At 33.6% G+C, this 21,546-nt stretch overlaps 1 protein-coding gene across 6 annotated transcripts; it reads left to right on the top strand.

The window, feature by feature from the left end:
* Positions 1-5,785: 5,785 nt before the first annotated feature.
* On the top strand, positions 5,786-13,306 carry LOC105166413 (protein MATERNALLY EXPRESSED GENE 5). Of its 6 annotated transcripts, XR_848187.3 has the most exons (11): positions 5,786-5,956; positions 6,670-6,769; positions 7,348-7,505; positions 7,598-7,718; positions 7,798-7,859; positions 7,947-8,028; positions 9,249-9,460; positions 11,347-11,437; positions 11,687-11,805; positions 12,011-12,048; positions 12,148-13,306. XR_848187.3 is itself a non-coding variant. In XM_011085755.3 (7 exons), exons 2-7 carry the CDS (start codon positions 6,691-6,693, stop codon positions 9,353-9,355), a joined length of 609 nt encoding a protein of 202 aa, XP_011084057.1. In that variant the 5' UTR covers positions 5,786-5,956; positions 6,670-6,690; the 3' UTR covers positions 9,356-9,461. The 6 variants fall into 6 exon arrangements, 1 of the variants encoding a protein (XP_011084057.1); XR_002287504.2 differs by lacking the exon at positions 12,011-12,048; XR_002287506.2 differs by having other exon boundaries at positions 11,687-12,503; positions 13,071-13,306.
* Positions 13,307-21,546: the final 8,240 nt, after the last annotated feature.

Raw genomic sequence — 21,546 nt, 5'->3', positions numbered from 1 at the left:
CATTAAGATCCTCTAATTTTCCAAAAAAAAAATTTAAATGCATAATTTCCCCAAAAATTGCATTGTAGTCCATAATTTTCTAATAATTTTATTAAAATTTCTACTTTCCAAAAATTACATTAAGGTCCTCTAATTTCCTAAAAAATGATTTTGGTGCATAATTTTCCTAAAAATTGCATTGCAGTCCATAATATTTTTAATAATTTTATTAAAATTTTTATTTTCCTAAAAATACATTAAGATACTCTAATTTCCTCAAAGTTTCATTTAGGTGCATAATTTCCCTAAAAATTGCATTGTAGTCTATAATTTTCTAATAAATTTTATTAAAATTCCTATTTTTCTAAATTAAATTAAGGTCCTCTTTATTTTTTAAAAAAATTATTTGTGTGCATAATTTCCCTTAAAATTGCATTGTAGTCCATAATTTTCTAAAAATTTATTAAAATTCCTATTAAGGTCTTTTTTTATAAACCTATTATTCTGCTATATTTTCAAAAACAAATTTAGAAAAATGCATACATATTTGATAACATTCCATATAAATTTGAGAACATTACAGAAATTTACAGAAAGTTGCAAAAATTTACAGAAAACAAAAAAAAAAATCAGAAATTATGGAAAATTTTGAATTTTTTTTCAAATTACAGAAACTATAAAAAAATTCGGATATTTTGAAATTTTTCTGAATTTTTTTAAATTAAAAAAAAATCTTTTTTAAAAATTATAGAAATTCCCAAAAAAGTTTCAAAAATTTTCAAGCATCATCGTCATGATTTTCAAGCATCAATTTCAGTAACTTTAAAAATTTCACAAAAAATTTTGACGTTCCAGAAATTCAAGGGCATACAAACCAAAGGTTAGCAAAGCGAAGGCAACCAACGGCAACTTGTCTTCGTCGTTGTCGTCCTTCGTTCGTTGGAAGTAGACAGAGCTGCGCGAATTATTGTAAGTGTGTTTAAGCCTCTTACCTCCCAATCTATTGTGCGTCTTTGTGTTTGCGGATCCGTGCATGTGTCAGTTTGATGAAGAACTATGGTTTGATTTGTTTATGTATGTCTCTATACCTGTGTGGGATTTTGAATTCAGGAAAGATAGACTCCTGATTTTGGAGAAATGGTGCAGTAAGGAAACTGGTGGACCAAGTTCTGATCTTTTTACTTCTTTCTGTTTCCTAGAAGTTTTGTGAAGTTGTTCTGTTGGGGTTCTTTTTTCCTTTTTTTTGATTGTGATCCGGCTTGACCACGTTTGGTCACGATCTACGACCACGACCTCCCCACGTCACCGATTCGAACCTGTGATCTGGAAATAAAACAAAGCTAGTCGGGTTCGTCACGACGACGACACTCCGATGCTTAAGTCAGGCTAAGGTCGAAGAAAAACTATGCGATCTAAATATGCGATCAAGATATGTGTGTAATTCGTACCTTCTCTCTTCGAAAGTCAGAATATTTATAGGAGAAGGGCTGGGGCCCACCACGGGCTAGGTGTCGTTCCCATGGTCAAGCATGCAATGACTAAGCAGCTTAAAGGGATGACAATTGTCCGGGCTAATCTGCGGGTTGGATCCGGGTCACCCCAACCCGATAGAGACGTCATCAAGCCACAATTGGTCACTAACGACCCAGCGACCTCACCGTGCGATCTTCTTAATGTCTTCTATACACTCCAATCCACGATCAACAGTGCGTCCACAACACGCGACCTCCTAAATGTCTTCTATTCACCTCGATTTGCGATTAAGCATGCGACCATATGCTTCGACCTTCGTGCTTTGATAATATCCCAATCATAATTCCCCCACTTCTTCCAAATGTAATTTATTGCATTAGGAGAAGTTTAAAATCTCTTTAATGAAGGTCGGATGATAGTTCACTGGGTCGCATCTCCCATCTTCTTACGTCACTTAACGTTTGAAGTTCTAACGGTCTCTTGGTAATCGAAACGTCACCCCTCGTAATTCGAACGTCGCATTTGTTGGGTCTTTTTCAGACACCAAATTGCAGATTGTTGGTCCTTTTCAGACGCATGATCACCTTTTTCAGGTCGCATTTGCTGGGTCTTTTTCAGACACTAAATCCCATGATCTTTTGCAGATCCTGCGATCTTTCTCAGATCGAATGGTCTTTCTCAGACCCCGTGATCTTTTGCAGATCCTACGATCTTTCCCAGATCGAATGATATTTCTCAGACACCAAGTCACACCTTTTTCAGGCTGCATATTAGTGGTCTTCAAACGCCTGGTCGCACCTTTTTCAGGTCGCGTAGTTGATGGTCTTTTTCACACACGATCACTTTTCTTAGGTCGCGCGAATTGGTGGTCTTTTTCAGACATATGGGTTGCACCTTTTTCAGGTCACGTATTTGGAGGGCTTTTTTCACAATTACACCTCTTGCAGTATTATTTTATTGCAATGCAAGTTACTCAAAAAAGAGCTATTTATTTCATACAAACAGTCACGTAGATGCAGATATTCTCAAACATTGCAATTATATACGTAATCCATAATTTGCAATGTAAACAAAGTAATACTTTTCCTGCAAGAGTTAACATTCACTTATGAAAATAAAAAAAATACTTGCGTACCCACTTTCCCAAGTCATCCTTTTTATCGACAACGTCTATCTCCTTTTATGCTGTCAAGCTCCTATCTCTCCTTGCTCGATGACCTGCCATGCGACCTGCTTGGAGATATTTGACCATGATCTCTTGCCTCGAACACGATCTCTCTGAAGTACCCTTGTCGGATTAATCTTTCGATCTCATCCTTCAACTGGTGACAATCTTCCGTGTCGTGTCCTCTATCTCTGTGGAACTTGCAATATTCCCTGGAATCCCTTCTGCTTGATGTTCTAGCTCTACTAGGCCACTGTAGCACACTGCTATCCTCGATCATCTTCCTCGCTTGTTCTCGAGGTGATCAACGGCGTGTACTTGTGGTACTTTGGTTGGGCAGGTCTTTCCTCTTTGCGTCCTCGCATATCTCGACCTCGATCCAGCTTCTGCTTGCTCCCTTCTTTTCCTTGGTCGTGATCACGACCTCTGCCTCCTTCCAACCATTCTCCATCTTTCATAGCGTTCATTTCTTCCTCATTTATTTATTTCTGCGTCAGGCGCATTAACTGCTCTACATTAGTGGGTGGGTCTCTAGCTAGAGCTGAAGCAAAAGGTCCTTTTTTCAACCCGTGAATCAAGATACTCACCATCATGTCAATTCTCAAATCTTGAACCTCTAAAGTCTCATTATTGAATCTCCCCATGAAATTCTTCAAGGTCTCATTATCCCTTTGCCTGATAGTGAATAAATACGTTTCTGATCTTTTTTGTTTCCTCTTGCTAGCAAAATGAAAAACAAACTTCTGTACCAACTATTCGTGCGATTCAATGCTCCCAGTGGGCAAACTTGTGAACCACTCCTGCGCCTTTCTAGTTAAGGTGGTTACGAATAACTTTGCTTTTATGGAATCAAATTGTCCATAAAGGTTCATTACCAAACGAATGCAGACACATGCTCTTGCGGGTCTTTTAAACTATCGTACTTTGGCAAGTCAGGCATCTTAAAAGCCGCGTTTACGACCTCACTCAAGATTTTATTACAGAATGGTGAGTGCTTATTCTACTTGACTAACTCTCATCTTCGCTTTAATTCGTCAATTTGTTTTCCCAACAAATGGATTTGTCTGCCTACACTATCAACATCAGCCCTTGAGATTGCTGGTTTGCGTCTCTGCTATCCGCTGCGGGCACTAGATCCCACTTCAGAAGAAGCGATCACTCGCCTTTTTTCTGGGGCTCTTCTGCTTATTCCTTCAGACAATCGTTCGGTCTCTCTCTCGCGAACTACCCTTCGTCTCGCAGTTTCATTTTCAATGGGTTGTGTCCTTCGTTCATAGGTCATAATGGCATTCCTACCTGCTTCCTCCATCATTCGTTGTAACTCTCCTTGCGTTAGTTGGATTATCTTCTCCTTTCCTTTCGAGGTCCCTTCCACAACATGCATGTTACCTTCCGACCGATCCATGTTTTCAGAGTTGTTTTATTTCCAAATCGTTTCCCACAAACGGCTCCAAACTGATCCGGCTCGACCATGTTTAGTCACGATCTACGACCACGACCTCCCCACGTCACCGATCTGAACCTGTGATCTGGAAATAAAACAAAGCTAGTCGGGTTCGTCCCAACGATGACACTCCGATGCTTAAGTGAGGTTAAGGTCAAAGGAAAACTATGCGATCTAAATATGCAATCAAGATATGTGTGTAATTCGTACCTTCTCTCTTCGAAAGTTAGAGTATTTATAAGAGAAGGGCTGGGGCCCACCACGGGATAGGTGTCGTTCCCATGGTCACGCATGCAATGACTAAGCAGTTTAAAGGGATGACACCTGTCCGGGCTAATCTGCGGGTCGGATCCGGGTCACCCTAACCCGATAGAGACGTCATCAAGCCACAATGGGTCACTAACGACCCAGCGACCTCACCATGCGATCTTCTTAGTGTCTTCTGTACACTCCAATCTACGATCAACCGTGCGTCCACAACACGCGACCTCCTAAATGTCTTCTATTCACCCCGATTTGCGATTAAGCATGCGACCATACGCTTCGACCTTCGTGCTTTGATAATATCCCCATCAGATTGGAACCTTGTGATATGGAGTCTTCACTCTTCACTCTCGAGTTGCTTTCTCAAGATTAGAGGTGGCAGATGAGTCGAGCCGGCAAGCTCCCAATCTATTTTTATTTTTAAATTTTTTATATATTTAATTTTATATTTAATATTTGATCAGTTTTATAATATAAATTGACCATATATTATAATTATTAATCAATATCATATATTTTATTTTAGATAATAATAAATTATGGTACTTTTATTTATATATTAAATCTTTATACAAAAATAAATTTAATTAACAACTTAGTAAATTATAATATTTTTTATAATTAAAATTATTATTAATATGATATATAGAACTTTATGTTATATTTTAATATATATTTGTATTACGTTAACATTTTTTAAATTGACAAGTAATTGACTTATGATTTTTTATTATTTATAAATTTATGTCAAAATTTAGTAATTCCTACGAATTAATTTAAAAATTATAATAATAATAATAACAACAACAACAATAATAATAATAATAATGATGATAATGATCGTTGAACAATTCTAATTCTTATTTTATTATATATATAATGAGATTAAAAAATTTAATCAATAATTACGATATCTTAAAATTCGAGCAACTGATTCACACGAAATTTAAATATATACAAGACTGTGTCCATTAGATTATATCAGACGGTATGATTTAAAATCACGTGGCCTAATTCAACGATACACCGTCTTGAAAAATTATATTTATTTTTCGAGTACGATATCTCGACATTCGTATATCCAATAAGTTCTAAAACTTTATCAAATGTATTTTTTTGTAGTTTTTATCATATCTAACGATTTGATCTGAATTTTGATGGCCCGATTGACCCATGTTGTTCAACAATGTAAAATGATAGTTACATCAATATAAATGTTGCAGATTGAGAACATATATTAATTTCAACTATATCTACGTAAAAATTTTATGATTCGATCTCATAATTTAAAATAATAATAATATTATTAATATTAGTATTAGTATTATTATAATTGTTATAACAATAATAATAATACTAACAATAATAATAATACTAACAATAATAATAATAATAATAATAACAATAATAACAATCGTAATAATAGTAGTAATAATAATACTAAAAGTTAAAAATAAAAAACTCATCTCTTTCTCTCTTGTTGCCGTTTCTTCTTCCTCCTTTCTCTCTTTGTGTTTCTTCTCTATTCTTTCTCATCTCTCAATTCTTCCCCAAACCCATAACCCTAACCCCAAACTCGGCAACAAGGACGGTAAATCGGCAACGAGGAAGGCGACGAGTACGGCTTCCAGGTAATCCTTATTTCTTTGTTGCATTTTACTTATTCTTCTTTTTCTTGGGTTTGGGTGTGTTTTTAGCATCTTGTTTAATTTTTTTTCTTGGGTTTGCGTGTGTTTTCAGGGCACAATGATTTGTTTAATTCTTGTTGTTGTTGTTTGCTTTTGTAAAAGAGTTGTAATGTTGTATGGAAGACCATTATCGATTAGCAAAATTTCTGAAAAATTTTGTATCTAATGTTGTAAAATTCCTAAACTTCCCACCTCCATTCTGCTGCAATTTCTGGAACAACCTCGGCGAGCTCGAAGTTGCAGAATCGAGCTCGAGCTCGAGCATTTCATTGCCAGGCCTACTCAGGATGTCGTAATTCAGAGTGTGCGAGTTTCTTTCTTGTGATTAAAGATGACCAATTAATGTTTGAGACCATACAGATTCGGTGAAAACATGCAGATGTGGGACTAGTACAGTGGGAAAACATGGTTGAGTTGGATATGGTAATTTTGGAGTCAAATCAATTTTACTTGATTTTTTTTTTTAATAAAATAATGCATGGGTTCCTTTAAGTAGAAAGAGTGCGAGAGAGTAGAAAATGGTGGACTAGTAGAATTGGGAGAGCTAGGTTAAGTTAGTCCTACTACTTATGGAGCTCCAGTTTGCTGTTCTATGTTGTATATGTTATTTTAAAAACTTGGCTGCTTATATGGTTTTATATGCTTCGTCGAATTAGTTTCTTCCTTTGTTCGTGGAGATGCCGAACAATCATTATGCTTCAACATACAATGTTCATGGTGATTACCAGGGAAGACCCTATCGCAACATGGTCTCTCGTAAGTAACACCCTTCTTTTCATCTGTCTATGTATCTATTCCTTTCTATACTATTGTGTCATAATTAGCCACACACACAAGTCCTTATTTGTCAAAGATTTAACATTTGATTTGTTTTTCATTTTTCCATATGTTCACTGAATACCTGATTGTAGTATTGCTAGGGTTTGTTCTAATGATGCATTTAGGAAGAAAGGTTGCTCCTTCTGGTCACTGAATTTGTGATATATTTAAAAGAAATCCCACCATGTAACTACTACACTACATGAAATTTTTTGTAGACTTCAACTAGACCCTAAGATCTGGTTTGTCAAAATCGGCTATGATTCCATTTCTTAATTATTTTGCTTTTTTTGGGGTCACAACTCATTTCTTGCCATGAGTAATTAATATCTGTTATCGAACAAAAAGGCTGTGTGGAAGGAAGAGCCTTTTAAGTAATTTATTTTTCCAACAAAAGAGGCATGTGCACCTACCTAAGTTTATCGTACAACATAGTATTTATTCATTTCTCTGCTTATAATGTACTTGCATATATACTGGTTTTGGTTAAGTAATTTTTTGCCATTTATTTGCAGAGATGCCGACTGATGCTGTTATGTCTGGCTACTATGCTCACCATGATGGAAGGGGACACTCTATCCACATGCAACGTGATTCTGGTTATTTTTCACGTGAGAACTATTGGGACAGAAACCATGCAAGGGCACCGCATGACCATTACCTTCCGAGTGGGGTATTGTTTCTATCTTGTTTTATTGCTGTAAATTCATACTTCTATTTGAATATTAAAAACCGGTGATTATTGTACTTCTAATGTTATTGCAGAGTTCTTTTGCTCCTGCTAGAACAGGAGGGGGGAGGCCCCACATTCCACTGCCTCCTAATGCCTGCCGCACACTGTATGTTGAAGGTTTGCCAGCCGACTCCACAGAGAGGGAAGTGGCACGTATCCTTTTAGTATTTGGTAATTTATTTTGTACTCTCCTTTCCATTTGTATTTGTTTTTCCTTCACCAAGATTTGTAGATATATTTCGACCATTCATGGGCTATATGGGCCTTAGGCTTGTGCGAAGAGAGCCTAGGCAGGTGAGAATATGTTCGGTAATTAGTTTGTACTATGTGTTTATTACTTTCAATTCCCGTTTCCATAAATTGAGTTGACCTTTTTCGTAGCTTGGGGGACAGCCAGTTGTCCTTTGTTTTGTTGACTTTCTCACGTCAGCTCATGCTGCCAGGGCAATGGATCTATTGCAAGGTATGACAATATAACTCTATGCTAACTAAACATCTGGAATCTAAAGATTTGTCTTTTATTCGTACTTGCTCTTCTCATTATGTAAATATTGTATTAATTCATTCAATGAACTTTCTCTTGTCAAACTGTAAGCATACATGCAATATTAACACAGAGAGAAGGGGTTGGAACATTGTTTATCATCCATCCTTTTTGTACTGTTGAAATTTTTAAGTCATCATTTACTCTTGTTTTTCCCTTATAGGGATGGGAGCTGGTTGGCCCATTATCTGGATGTTGTATTAGTTAAAAAACCTTGGCAAAAAGTGTAAATTCAATTGCTGGTGCTCCTTTATATGGTTTGTCTCTTTTGTACTGAAAGGTGTCTTGTAACACACCTGTTTCTTCTAAATCATTATCCCTCTGACGTCTATTCAGTTAACCATATTGGCTTCTCGCTTTACCTCCAATGTGCTGACCTCAAGGAATCTGAAAACACAAGCATGCATCACATACTTTGTTAAAATCTGGCAGCATTGGTATAATAAGCTCATGACTTGGTTGTGTGCTAGCGTTATTCTATTTGCTAGCTATAATCACGTTTTGAAGGTATCTCTAACATTCTATTTATATGATATTCATGTGGAAAATTTTGACGCAACTTGGTGATACTACTCAGCCTGGACAGATAATTCTATTCAAGGTTTTGATATTGTACATATATTAAAGAAATAATAACTTAATTGCTTTTATATTTCCACTCAAGGAGAGACCTATTTTCATTTGTTGTCCTACAATATCTGAATAAACAATTAACAATTTGATCTAAATGGAAAACGGTTGCTCATTCTTACTCTAACTAATTAACAATTAAATGTTCTATATTTTCGTCAGGGAGTATATTAAACTAATTTTTCTTCGAGCATTTGATTTCAGAAATTTACATGTTGGACGTATTTTTACTTCTGAGTTATCTTTTAGACCTCCATGTTTGTGTTGCTAATACGCATGCCTGAGTTTAGTCTGTTGATGTTAGCATGCTTGCCATTGGGGTTGATTAATTTTCTCTTATGTTACTTAATGGAGTGTTATTACTCCACAGCCTTGAGGGTGAACTATATGTGTGACCATATTTGAAACCTCTAAGGTGGTTGTTCTGTGATGTTCTCGCTTTATCAAAAAGTATTAATTTATAAGCAATTTTAGTTGTTTCTCTAAAACAGTCAGATTCACTCTTGCAGGCTACCAGGTTGATACAAATGACAGTGAGTCAGGCTACTTACGGCTGGAATTTTCTCGCTGTCCAGATGGAAGAAGACCAGGGTTTGGTGAATATGTGAACCATTGAATGGTCATGATGTTGCTGTCTGTTTGAAGACCTCTTTTTGTTAGAGTCCTGCTCTGAAGAACTCGTGTGCTTGAAACTGTTTTAAGTTTGCAACGATCGTTTCTGGTGATTCCTTTTAACTTATTTAAGTGACACTTAATGTTTATGATTTATGTACCTGCTAGGTTTTGTCTTTCTCTATGATTGTGGGAATCTAAGTTGCATATTTCGATTATTAAATAGTTTGGGAAGCTCACATGGTCTAGACATTGCAGATCATGTGTTTCTCCCATCCGTCTGTGGCTAACTTATCCTTTCTAAGCCCTTTTTAACTTAACCATCGTCACCACTGAATGTTACTGGTTTTTTTCATCAAACCCGATTGTTGTTTGATGACACCTAGTACTGTTGATGAGGCCACATCTCTTATGAAAACAATCAATATATCATACTATTTAGCTCCATGCAAAGGAAAAAAAAATTAGCAATAACACTAGGAAGTAATGATGTTATCAATAAGATTATGTATAATGTTTGGTGGCCATGTGTCAAACATAGACTAGATTCTGGGAACTTGTGCACTTTCCTGTTCAGGCCTTGGACCATGTTTTGAAAGAAAACATGGACCATGTTTCTATGCATGTGTCCATCAGTCTGTAATATGCATGTCATTTATCTTTATGTTAAAAGATATAATTATATAAATGAAAATCACAATTTCGTTGGACTAGATAAGAAATTTGTATTTACTAATGAAATTAATATTGCGACTAGAAAAATAATAAGTACTTGTTTAAATTTTCCATTTAAAACGAATGTAATCTATAGGACAGTGATCTCACTGGTATTTTAGAGGTTACACTTGAGGAAACATGTATAGGATTCTATCTGATTAATACCATTTGTCTATAATGGCATAAGAGTCACGTAATAGGAGGAAGCTCTTCCGTGTCTGTTGCATTTCAAAATACATTTAATGGACCTTCCTTCTTAAATATATGAAACAGCTGTTAAAAAAATAAAAGTGCATCATCTTGGTTTGAGATTTACCGCTTTTGGAATCTCGTGACCTGTAATGGTCGAATACTGACAGTGCTTCTGCTAGTGAATTATCAAAAAAACAGTAGCCAACTATTTTGACAATCGAGTTGCATGCCAACCTGTAGATTACTGGTGTCTAGCTTGATCCTTTTGGGGACAACTCTTATTTGCATAATCTTGAGAGCGCATCTGCTAGTGAATTATCAAAAGACATAGTAACCAACAATTTTAACAATCGAGTTGCATGCCAACCTGTAGATTGCTGGTGTCTAGCTTGACCCTTGTGGGGACAACCTCTTATTCGCGTAACCTTTAACCTAATTTGGGTTTTCAGTGTTGAATTATTACTTTGTATGCTTTTGAAAATGCTTTCTTTAGGAAATAATAAATACTTTCTACTTTTCATATTGAATGTATTCAACTTCCTTTTTTGCCAACCTTTTCTCGCAAACAAACATTAGCTTCCAATTTCTTTCCTAATGGATTGACATTGCAGTTTGACTTGTGGGGACAACCTCTTATTCGCGTAACCTTTAACTTAATTAGGATTTTGAGTGTTGATGAATTTTTACTTTGTATGCTTTTGCAAATTCCCTTTTTAGGAAATAATAAATACTTTCTACTTCACCTATTCGATGTATTCAATTTAACTTTTGGCCAGCCTCTTTTTGCAAACGAACATTAGCTTCCAATTTTTTTCCTAATGGATTGACATTGCAATTTGATTTGCATAAGCCATTGTTAAAATATAAAACTTGTTACTTTTCAGACTTTTCCCAAAGTTAGAATGCCAGACATTTATTTTAATGGAGTCCTGACTAATTTTTGAGCATCGCATTTTTGTACTTCTGAAATAGTTTTCTCAGTGATTAACATTTTCCATACTCTACAGTTATGTAATTCTTACGCATTTTTGAGTAACCAGAAAGTTGTGTAACCACTAATTTTGTATGACATTTTGCTGTGATCAGGAAAAAGACTGCCTTTGAAATCAGAATCTGTTGAACAGGAAAGGAATCGAGAGGCATCGAACTTTGTCGAGCCGTTTAATTATGCCTTGAGGTAGCAGTTTGTTTATGCAATAATATGTCTTCAAACTCAGCGAATGTGGAATTAATACCGAATTATTGAAACAGGTGTCATAAAAATATTGCATCATCTTCCAAATTATATGAAACAGCTGTTATAAAAATATTGCATCATCTTGGTTTTGGATTTAACATTTTTGCTATTCCGAACCTATTATAGTCAAATACTCAATCTGGTCCTGCTAGTGAATCATCAAATTCATAGTAACCAACCATTTTACAGTGCATGCCAACCTGTCGGTTGCTTTCCATCTGGACCCTTGCGGTTGCAAAGTTGACGTGGTGATTAATCACTGTGTATGACATTTAATAATTTGAGAAGATGCAGTCTCCCTTTCATCGGTATGTTCACCCAGATCTACTGTATTTTCTATTTCCAATTTCAATATTGAGAAAGGCCTCCTAAACCTAAAGAATGAGCTGGAGATTTCATAATTTCTACAAGGTGGTCCGAGTTTGATGTTTTTGTGCTGCCTACATTGTCATCAATTTTCTCATAGGCTGGTATCAATAGCTGTTTGCTTTGTATTTTTCTTTGATGTGACAGCGTATGCGAGATTAGAAATCAGAACATTCATAAATCTGGTATGCGAGAGTGGTTTTATGTATGATATTCGCATACTTCATATTTTACATGTTTGTGATTTTCCTGATGAACTGATATGTGGGATGGAACCTGAACAGGGTCTGCTTGCTTAATAGTTCTCTGCAGCGTGTTGAGTATATACCCGTTGCCTCGCCTACTGGATACTCTATATGTCGTGGCACATATGGCACTTCCTACCTGGCAGTTTGTCATATATGAACAGTTCTTCTCTGGTAAGTAGGTTGTTTTATGTGGTTTTTGTTTTTCTAATTTAGACAGACAACTAGCAACTATTTGGTTTCAAGAAAAGCTGGCACCTCAGAATAAATGGAAGGTAAATGAAATAGAATTGTAGCAACAGGAGAAGTATACCCAGCATACTCGAAATGCCACATTCCGCACGCAATTGTGCATAACCTCAGCAAAACCTTTGCCAGTTTGTTCACAAATGTGGGTATGTTACCTATCTTTTCACTTATTGGTAGGATGTAACATTATGAGGAGTACTGGTTTTTGTTTTGTTTGTAAACTTAAAACTATTCTTGGGGCATTATTTTTGTTAAATGTCTCTAGTTTGTTGAGAGGCGAACAAAGTTTGTTCTATTATGATTTAGCCACTGTCATGGCTCTAGTCACACAACATTCTATAGTATAACGCATATCTTAATAGTAAGGTAGGATGATTAGGGTTTTATATAGTCAAGAATCAGAGGTTTGGTCCGTCATCTTTGACTTTATTTGATTCAGCCCATCTAGTTTGATTTTAATATGTTAACAAAATTGGTACAGGCAGTTTGAACTTGACTGCAGGTTCTGCTCTGCATGATGAACATGGAATGAGATTCTCTTTTGCATAAATTACTGACAATAGGTCAGTAAAGAATGCATTGCGACCAATTTGCTAGCTATGTTGAAGATGGTCAATCTGTGTGCTCATACTTGCAGGAGTAAAGAAGAGTGTTGTTTGTCTCCATTTTTGTTGCTTCAGCTATGGTACGCTTACTTTGTTTTCTTCTTGTAGTTAAAAGGAAAGGATCCTAAATGCAGGAGTAGCTGGTTCCAATTGGTAGTGGTTTCTGTTGGTGTGATCCTGAGTGGGACAACGGAGCGGGAGCTGTGGGTTAAGAGTAGCAGAGATTCAGGACGCAAATACGATGATGTGGTTGATTATATATAGAAGCGGTATGTGGCACATTTATTGCGTGTATAAAAAATTTAAGAATCATAAATAATTAGATATTTTTGTTTCAACTTTTACTATGCATACTTTATCTTGTTGATTCTTCAATAAATTTAGGAAAACATAATTTTAGATAATATATTTATATATATACTTTGAGAGGAAAAATAAAGGACAAAAAGATAGTACTCCTAGACAATAGTCAAAAAAGATTAAGATAGTAAAAAGTAAATAAAAATGTTAATTTCCTATTAGATATGGGTGAAATAAGCAAAAGTGAATGTCAGATAAAAAATTCTTCGTGGAGTAAGCAAAAGTTTTACCCCGATTCAATTAATCGTGTAGACAAGTATAAGAGAAGTTGAAGGTTTTGTGAATCTCCTATTCAAGCACCAATATAAAGAGGTCAGTAAGACTCTCGAGAGGACGACATTCAAAGGTTATTGAGAGTTTAGCTAAGGTTTTTTAGAACATTTTATAAGTTCTTGAATCTCACAAGATGTTAGGTGTTTGGCATCAAAAGTTTGTAATTTGGAGGCGGGACTTTAATTTCAAGATCATTCATGTTTTCGTTTTAAAAGAGAGAGAGAAGTCCAATTCAGAAAACAAGCTTCAAACCCTTATCAACTTGGGAGGAAGAATCAGGGGTTTTGGAATATATCTCCAAGTTGTAATTTGTACTTGAAAAATTCGTCATGTTTGTCCATATTGTTTTACTTATATCATGATTTTGCAAATACAAAATTTGTGTGAAGACAAGCTTATATTAGAAGACTCTTGTCCGAGATGAAAGGATGTGAATTGTGGATTGAACGTTTTAATCCAGATGAACATGACTCAATTCGAAAACCTATTAAAACTTGCATATCTTATCAAATATAAAGACATGTCCAAGATGTTATCCATCCTGCTCATCAAATCCGCCTAAACAATTCATAGAATTTTATGAATAACATTAGAGACATAGAGGTTCGGTATTGTATTAAGGGTTGTTCCAACTTTAAACTTTTTTAGAAATGCAAAATTATATTTTATCCACAAAAATCTTTTAAACCTATGTTTATACCGACTTCGAGAATTCTTCGATGTTATTGTACCATTCCCGTTAAGGTTTTAGATAAAAGATGCTAAAAGAAATACATAAGTTTTTAATTTTATGCGTTATTCAACGTTCCTTATAAATTATTATTTATAGGTTTATAAAGAGTTGGATACGGTATCAATTGCTGAGTGCCGTATGCCATTAGATAGGACTCTGAGTCGGCTATCATTCGCAATAAATCATTGGTGATTTTAATAAGTATTGGTTGAGATATGTGAGTTGGATGAAATCTTACCAAATCTGCCTACAATTTTGCGAATTTGTTATTCTTAGACCTTCCAGTTCATTATCTACCAATTTATCTGGAACCACCTGAAGATATTTTAGGGTGACGTATACAAATGTATTGCAAGTTATATGATATGTCCTCCAAGCTATACGAGGACGTGTTCAGCTGGAATGAACTTGTTTTTTGGGCTTGCCAGTTAAGTGAATTAGCAGGTAAGCTTGTGGGCCCTTCTTTCTTACTGATGGGCTTTATCCGTCCTACAGTGGGCCTTCTTTCTTATAGGACTAAATTTCTAATGCTAAAAGTTAAAAGGACTAAAAAGGGAAATGGCAATGGTTAAGGGAACTCACTATTCCTTAAGTCAGTCGCACCAAGTTGTGGACTTTGCTCAATCCTACATACCCTCATTTTTGGACAGTTCTAGCCCCCAACGTAGCAACCCTTTCGCTCTGTTCCTCTTACTTGGCAAAATCTCCGTACGAAAAGACTCAAGCTTGAACTTTGAATTTGTCGTCTTCACTGTGGAACATGATATTGGCATAGTGTTCTGGTCAGGGACTCTCCTACCTCATGTATTACTTACTTATTTCACATATTGGCATCCCCATAAACAACGAAAGTTCTTACTACATAGGTAAACTCATGAATATAACATAATATAGTAAAACATGAATTAAAACAGTGATGATAGGAAAGTTGATCCAAATAATTAAAAATATTATATTAACTGACAATAATGTCGATCATATGTAGCAAAAATTAAATCATATAATCAAGACTTTATAGCTCCTGAGAGACCGTTTACTATCTTATCCTCCATACAGTGAGTTTTCCCGTTGTTACGATACTGTTCGAGGTGCCAACTGAGCTGTCGAATGATAGTTAGGTAGCACGCTTTAATATCCCATTGTAAAACAATCATATCACATTAATAATATACGACACTCTCCGTTGTTTATTTAATTATGCAATTGAATGAAGTTCCTTGCTATACATAATTATGATGCATAGTCACATATATGATTGTAGGCATGAGATGTACGTTGAATCAAGTATCGAATAATTTAATTAGTTTTCAGCCCTAATCTCAGTACCATAATCATGTTAAGTACAAGAATGGAAGATGAGAAGAAAGTCCAAAATTGGTCTAAAATTATCAAGAATGACTGAACCACAAAAAGAGCCTCCAACTGGGCTTCATGACAAGGAAAAGAGCCCAAAAATTAGGCCTAGACATAAAAGAAGAGCTCAGAAGGATCATGGTTTATAGTTTTTTCTTTTTCTTTTAGTTTAAAATTTCTATTTTTAAACTGTTTAAATTAATTTGATTTAATCTAAAAATTATAAACAGTTTTCTGCCGACTTCGACAGATTTTCTTGTAAAATTAAATTCTTTTAGTTTTTTTCCCAAATACTCCGATTTTATTTTATTCTTTTCCACTTTTAATATTTATTTTCAGATACAATCTTACACAGTCTGTTTAATATTCTCAATTTTTTTATATAATTTTTTACTTAAACATCGAAAATTTTTTATTTAGGCCAAATCCACTCTCTATGTCAATTGTAATTGTGGATATTATTATATGAAGAAGATAATTTTTTAATCAGATTCATAGAACACATAAAAAAGAGTACATGGAACATTAAATATTTATGTACACTTAAATATCGCAAAAGGAGGACCTAACTTTTTATGGCCTCTAAAGCAATAGATCCAAAGTTATGAGGGCGACACATTTTTGAGATCCTATCAATTGGACAGACTGATGCCACGTCTAAGGTTGTTTCCACCAGTCATGAGGAAGCAAAGCCTCACTTGGCATATCATAGACAAGGACAGCCGCTGTATTCACGGAATGCGATTTATTACATCATTTAATATATATATATATATATATATATATATTTAAATTGAATAGTTGGTTTAGTATAATTCAAATTAAGGTAAATTATCATGATTTCTCCTAAAGTTTGGTATAATTATGAATATCTCTTGTTATTTGAAAATTACTAATATCGTTCTTGATTTTAACGGTCGTTTAACAATTAGCTCATTTCGTTAGTCTCCGTTAGGTTTTTATCCATTTTTTATGATGAACTGACCAAGCTGTCCTTGTAGACTAAAAATTATAATTTTATTTATTATTTATTTTTTTTACTGACTAAGTGGATATTTTTCTTTATAATTTTTAAAACTTTTCATCCACTCCGTTCAATTTTTCTATTATCATTTTATTTTTTTTAAAAAAGATACAGTAAGGGCATATATAGTTATCGATTTCATACCTCCATCCTAGGTTACATAATTTCATCAAATATCGGGGGATATTTGTAATTTTTCAAACAACGAAGGAGTATTCGCAATTATGACAAACCTCATGGGAGGTTGTTATGATTTACCCTTTCAATTAATAAGTACATAATAACAAGGTACTGTAGATATTTACTCGTATTCGAATGATTCAAACTCACAACCTTTCTGATTGGGGTTAAATGCAATTTACCCTCCTGTAAAATTAAAAAATTCATAAAATCCACAATAAAAAAAAATCCCGCTATATTTGGAAACTGATGAAAAGAATTCCCCCTGAACAAGGAATCAAAGTGCATCATTTTTCAAATATCAAGATTTTTTTTTAACCTTATCTTATACAGGAAATTTTTTAAACTTTTTAAATTTTATTTAATTCTTTTTATTATAAGATCTAAACCTTATCAATCAAGCACGACCTCGTTGACCCAAAATGACAGCTGTTTTGGAGTACTAACAAAAGGCCATTCCAATGTTTGTGGTGCAGTGAGTGGACCACTAAAAATAACATGGGTATGGGGATGGGCATAACAGCATCTTGATTCTTGTGGTCATTGTCATCAGTCCCATCTTTGATTTTCTTAAATGTTGGGTTTTTGGTTTCTTGTCTAACCTGTTTTTGGATATGTGCACTTGTGAAGTATCTTTCTCCAACCCAATAATCATCTCACATCTACACTCTTTTTGGGTGTAAGAAAGTGTTTGGTTATAAGTATGACATTTTTATTACTTTTAGTAAAGTTGCTGAGGTTAGATAAAGGTGTTTATTGAAAATGTTTGGTGATGAACCTAAAAAAAGTGTATACATGTATATATATATATATGATAATAAATTAGAAAAGAAAAAAAAATATCGTCTTTTAATTAATTTTGTCCGCAGTTAATTTTGGTTCTCTAGCTACGTAGCATTATTTTCATTTTTTTATCATTAAGTTGCAAAATTTTGTATATCTGATCCGACTTTGTTGGGAAATCATCATGTGCATGGCACATGATGTTTAAATCGGGAATTTTTCTGACATGGATCAAAATTAATGAGGTGGCAAGGTGATTTTAATTATTATTATTATTTTATAAAAATTATTTATGAGCAACAATTAATGATAAAAAGATGTGAACTATTGTCACTAAATACAAATTAGTAATTCATATAGTGACGACTTAGTGACAACAAATAACGGTTGCTACTATATTGTATTGTCATTATAAATATGTCACTAATTATATTTAGTGACAACTTTATTCTTTTGTCACTTGATATATATGTTTTTTAATGATAACTTTAAAATTATCGATCGCTTAACAGGTTGTCACTAGTATTATATATTCTTCTTAGTGTTTAAAAACATTTAATCCGCAGCAATATTAATATCAGTTATATACTAAAATACTTTTATATATATACATATATTATAGAATATGCATAGTTGTGAATAAAAGTTAGAAATTAATTCTAGTTTAAGTGACAAAAAAAATATTATAATTTTAATTGACGACCTGGGTTCGAATCATATGGACAACAGAATTCTTTAATCACTCAAGTGCGTCCCACGTTTCTCAAAAAATGCACATATTGTGCATAGGACACGTTAATTTGAAAATTTACTATCGACGATGAATTTCCAACCAAAATCATGTCTTGCCAACTTTTATTAATTACAAGACTAGATTGTTAAAACTGATTTCAAGATCAAAACTTCTGACTCGATAAAAGTAAAGTTGTAATTTTTCCTTAATCAATGCATTCCCACATACAAAACGCATCCATATTAATAATCCTCCATAAAACAAAAGATATATAAAATTCTTTCGACGCACGCAAACATATATATAGGAAAAATACAAGCAACCCCCTTATGATATCGCAAATAAACAAATTGTCCCCTTATGAAAAAAAAATAGCGATTTACCTTCCTATATTTTTTAAAAACAACAATTTACCCCCCATATTTTTAAAATGAAGCAATTTACCTCCATATATAGGGAGGTCAATTACTTCATTTTAAAAAGTACAGGGGGTAAATTGCTATATTTTTTCATAAAAGAATAATGTGTTTATTTTTAATATCACAGAGGATAAATTGCTATTCACCATATATATATATATATACGTAAACATGACTAGATATTGCAACTTGCAAAAATATACTTAAAAATTGTGATATATACAAATAAAGTTGGGAAACAGATTTTTTTTCTCAAAGTTAGATATTTCCCAAAAGAACAAAAGAGAAATCTCATGTCATTGTCTTTGGCGTCATATTCATATGTGTAGACGCCATGAATTCTGGTTCACCATCCACTTCAAATAAAAACACTAAAAAATGTGGCTGAATTATTACCAATAGAATAATGCTATAGTTGATGTAGTCTTCTACCCTATTTGCAGTTGCATTCACACCAGACACAAACTTAAGTTACTATGTTGGGTCACCATGTGTTATTTTTTTTTTTTCGATTTGGAAATTTTTCTCAAATAAAATTAATATATTTTTAATGCTTTTATTATTATTATTATTTCTTTTAATAATTTCTGTAGATAATTGGAGTGTTTGCGGAATTTTTGCTTTTTATGAAAGTATTTCTTGAGGAGAAAGGTAGAAGTTGTATCAATATTAAGAGTTGGTAGTACTTGTAAGAAATAAATGATGGAGTGTGGAATTCGATAGGTATGTGTCCTGTGAGGTACTTTTAATTATGGTTTGTATGATTCTATCTTATAAATGTGTCTCGCTGGGAATAAAAAATTTTGGGCTCATAAGCCATTCAAGCTTTCTGTTTGCAACAGTTGTAGGACGCGTGTCTATATTATTAACCCCCCTAAACGAGATAGGCTTCGGAGAAGTACATTGCCTTGTCCCTTTAAACGATGCGGGATGCGATACGTCATGAGGCACTTTTCAAAACAAAATTGTAAGGTATATATGAAGTAAGAATGGACAATATGTCGCGCAATGGGATGCTAAGAGAATCACACGCATCAAGATAAAAGCTAAATTATGAGTTTAATTCTGGGAGAAAGAAAACACTTTTAACGAAAGAGTTTTATCGGTCAAAAAATTATTTTGCTCCGATATATTAAAAGGGTAACTTGGTATTTTCACTTATCATTTATCGCTATAAATTTTTTTTTCTAAAATTTACTTTAATCAGTAAATTTCACATTCAGTTAGTGCAGAAACACACACTCCCTTCCAGAAAATAATAACTTAAAAAGGGAAATTAATTTGAAACCTCTTCGTCTTTTGTAATTACAAGTCTTGCACCAAACCCTCACCAAAAGTCAAAAAAACCAAACATAAATAATACAATGTCAGACAAAGAGAAAAGACAAAGACAGAGAAATTGCATCTTGTTGAAAGTATTAGGGATCGGTCTGGTTATATAAAGCATTCCTTTTTTTTTTTTTTAAGAATTACATATATATTTATTAAAATCGTGAATGTCATTTATATAAATTATTCTTATTTTTTTAAAAATTATATATAAAACTTAAAAAATGTCAGTATCATTACATAAGCTCCGACTTTTTAACTATCACGAATAATTTTTTTAATTATACAAAAGATAGAAATAATTTGTGTAAATATGCTATAATTCAAAGATGTAAACGTAATTATCTAAAAGAATTAACCGAACGAAAAAGATAATGTGATAAGAAATCTCTAGACTAGGCACATGGAAGAATACCTGCCACAGGAGTTTTAAATTTTATTTTTTCTCTATTTAAATTCCTGTTCTTTGTTTTTATGAATAAATTACAAGTATACAATATATAGGTTGAGGGGAATATATACTTTAGTTTGGGCATCTTCCTCTTAAATTTCAGTGTGAAAATGTGTGGAACGATAAAGTGCCTATTAACGACAGTTAATTATATTTAAATTCTTTTTGAAAATATTAAATTAAATTTTTTTCCCAAAATTTGAAATTACATTTGTGACTCCTTTGAGAAATTCCCCATTTACAAATGTACTCTCTTCATAGGATTTGGATGAAAACCGTTGATTTTAGTAGGAAAAAAATGCATAAATTTCTAATTTTATGCTTCATTGAGCATCTGTAAAATGATTGAATCCATCAACAACGACTTTTTAGCAAATGACAATAATTTGAGAATAAAATTATTACTTACAATATAAAAATGTTACTACGATATTTTTGTCGATAAATTATACAGAGTGTTGAATTGTGTGGGTTGGGGGGAGGGGGAGGAGATTGAAAATTTATATAAATATTTTGTGAGACGTAAGTATTTTTTGTCCAAACTCTGACAAAAGGGGTACAATTATAAATAAAGGATTTTCAGAGGGGGTGTGAGTGTAATTTCAAGAAAAAATTGAAAAAAATAGAATTTAATATTTTTAGAAAGGACTAAGTATAACTAATCCTATTAAAATAATATATCAAAAAAATCAAGTAATAAATTATATACTATTAAACTATGGGGGTTGGGGGTCTAAGCCTACATTCTCATTTCTTGTTCTCGATTTAGTGTTTATCCTCAAATGTTGAATTGTCTAATTTTCATATTGTTTTAATGTCATCAAAGAGCGAGATATACTTAATTTATATTATATAGACATGATTCAAAACACTTTACATTAGAATTTGATACCAGTGATTCACTTGTCCCTCGAATGAAAAAAATGAGGGGGTAATTATACTAATA

This window comes from Sesamum indicum, linkage group LG7 (genome assembly GCF_026168435.1).
Source record: "Sesamum indicum cultivar Baizhima isolate 11 linkage group LG7, ASM2616843v1, whole genome shotgun sequence".
In the NCBI taxonomy this organism is placed as follows: domain Eukaryota; kingdom Viridiplantae; phylum Streptophyta; class Magnoliopsida; order Lamiales; family Pedaliaceae; genus Sesamum; species Sesamum indicum.
Note: the sequence above shows the minus strand (reverse complement) of the source record. Positions and strands in the feature narration are given on the sequence as shown.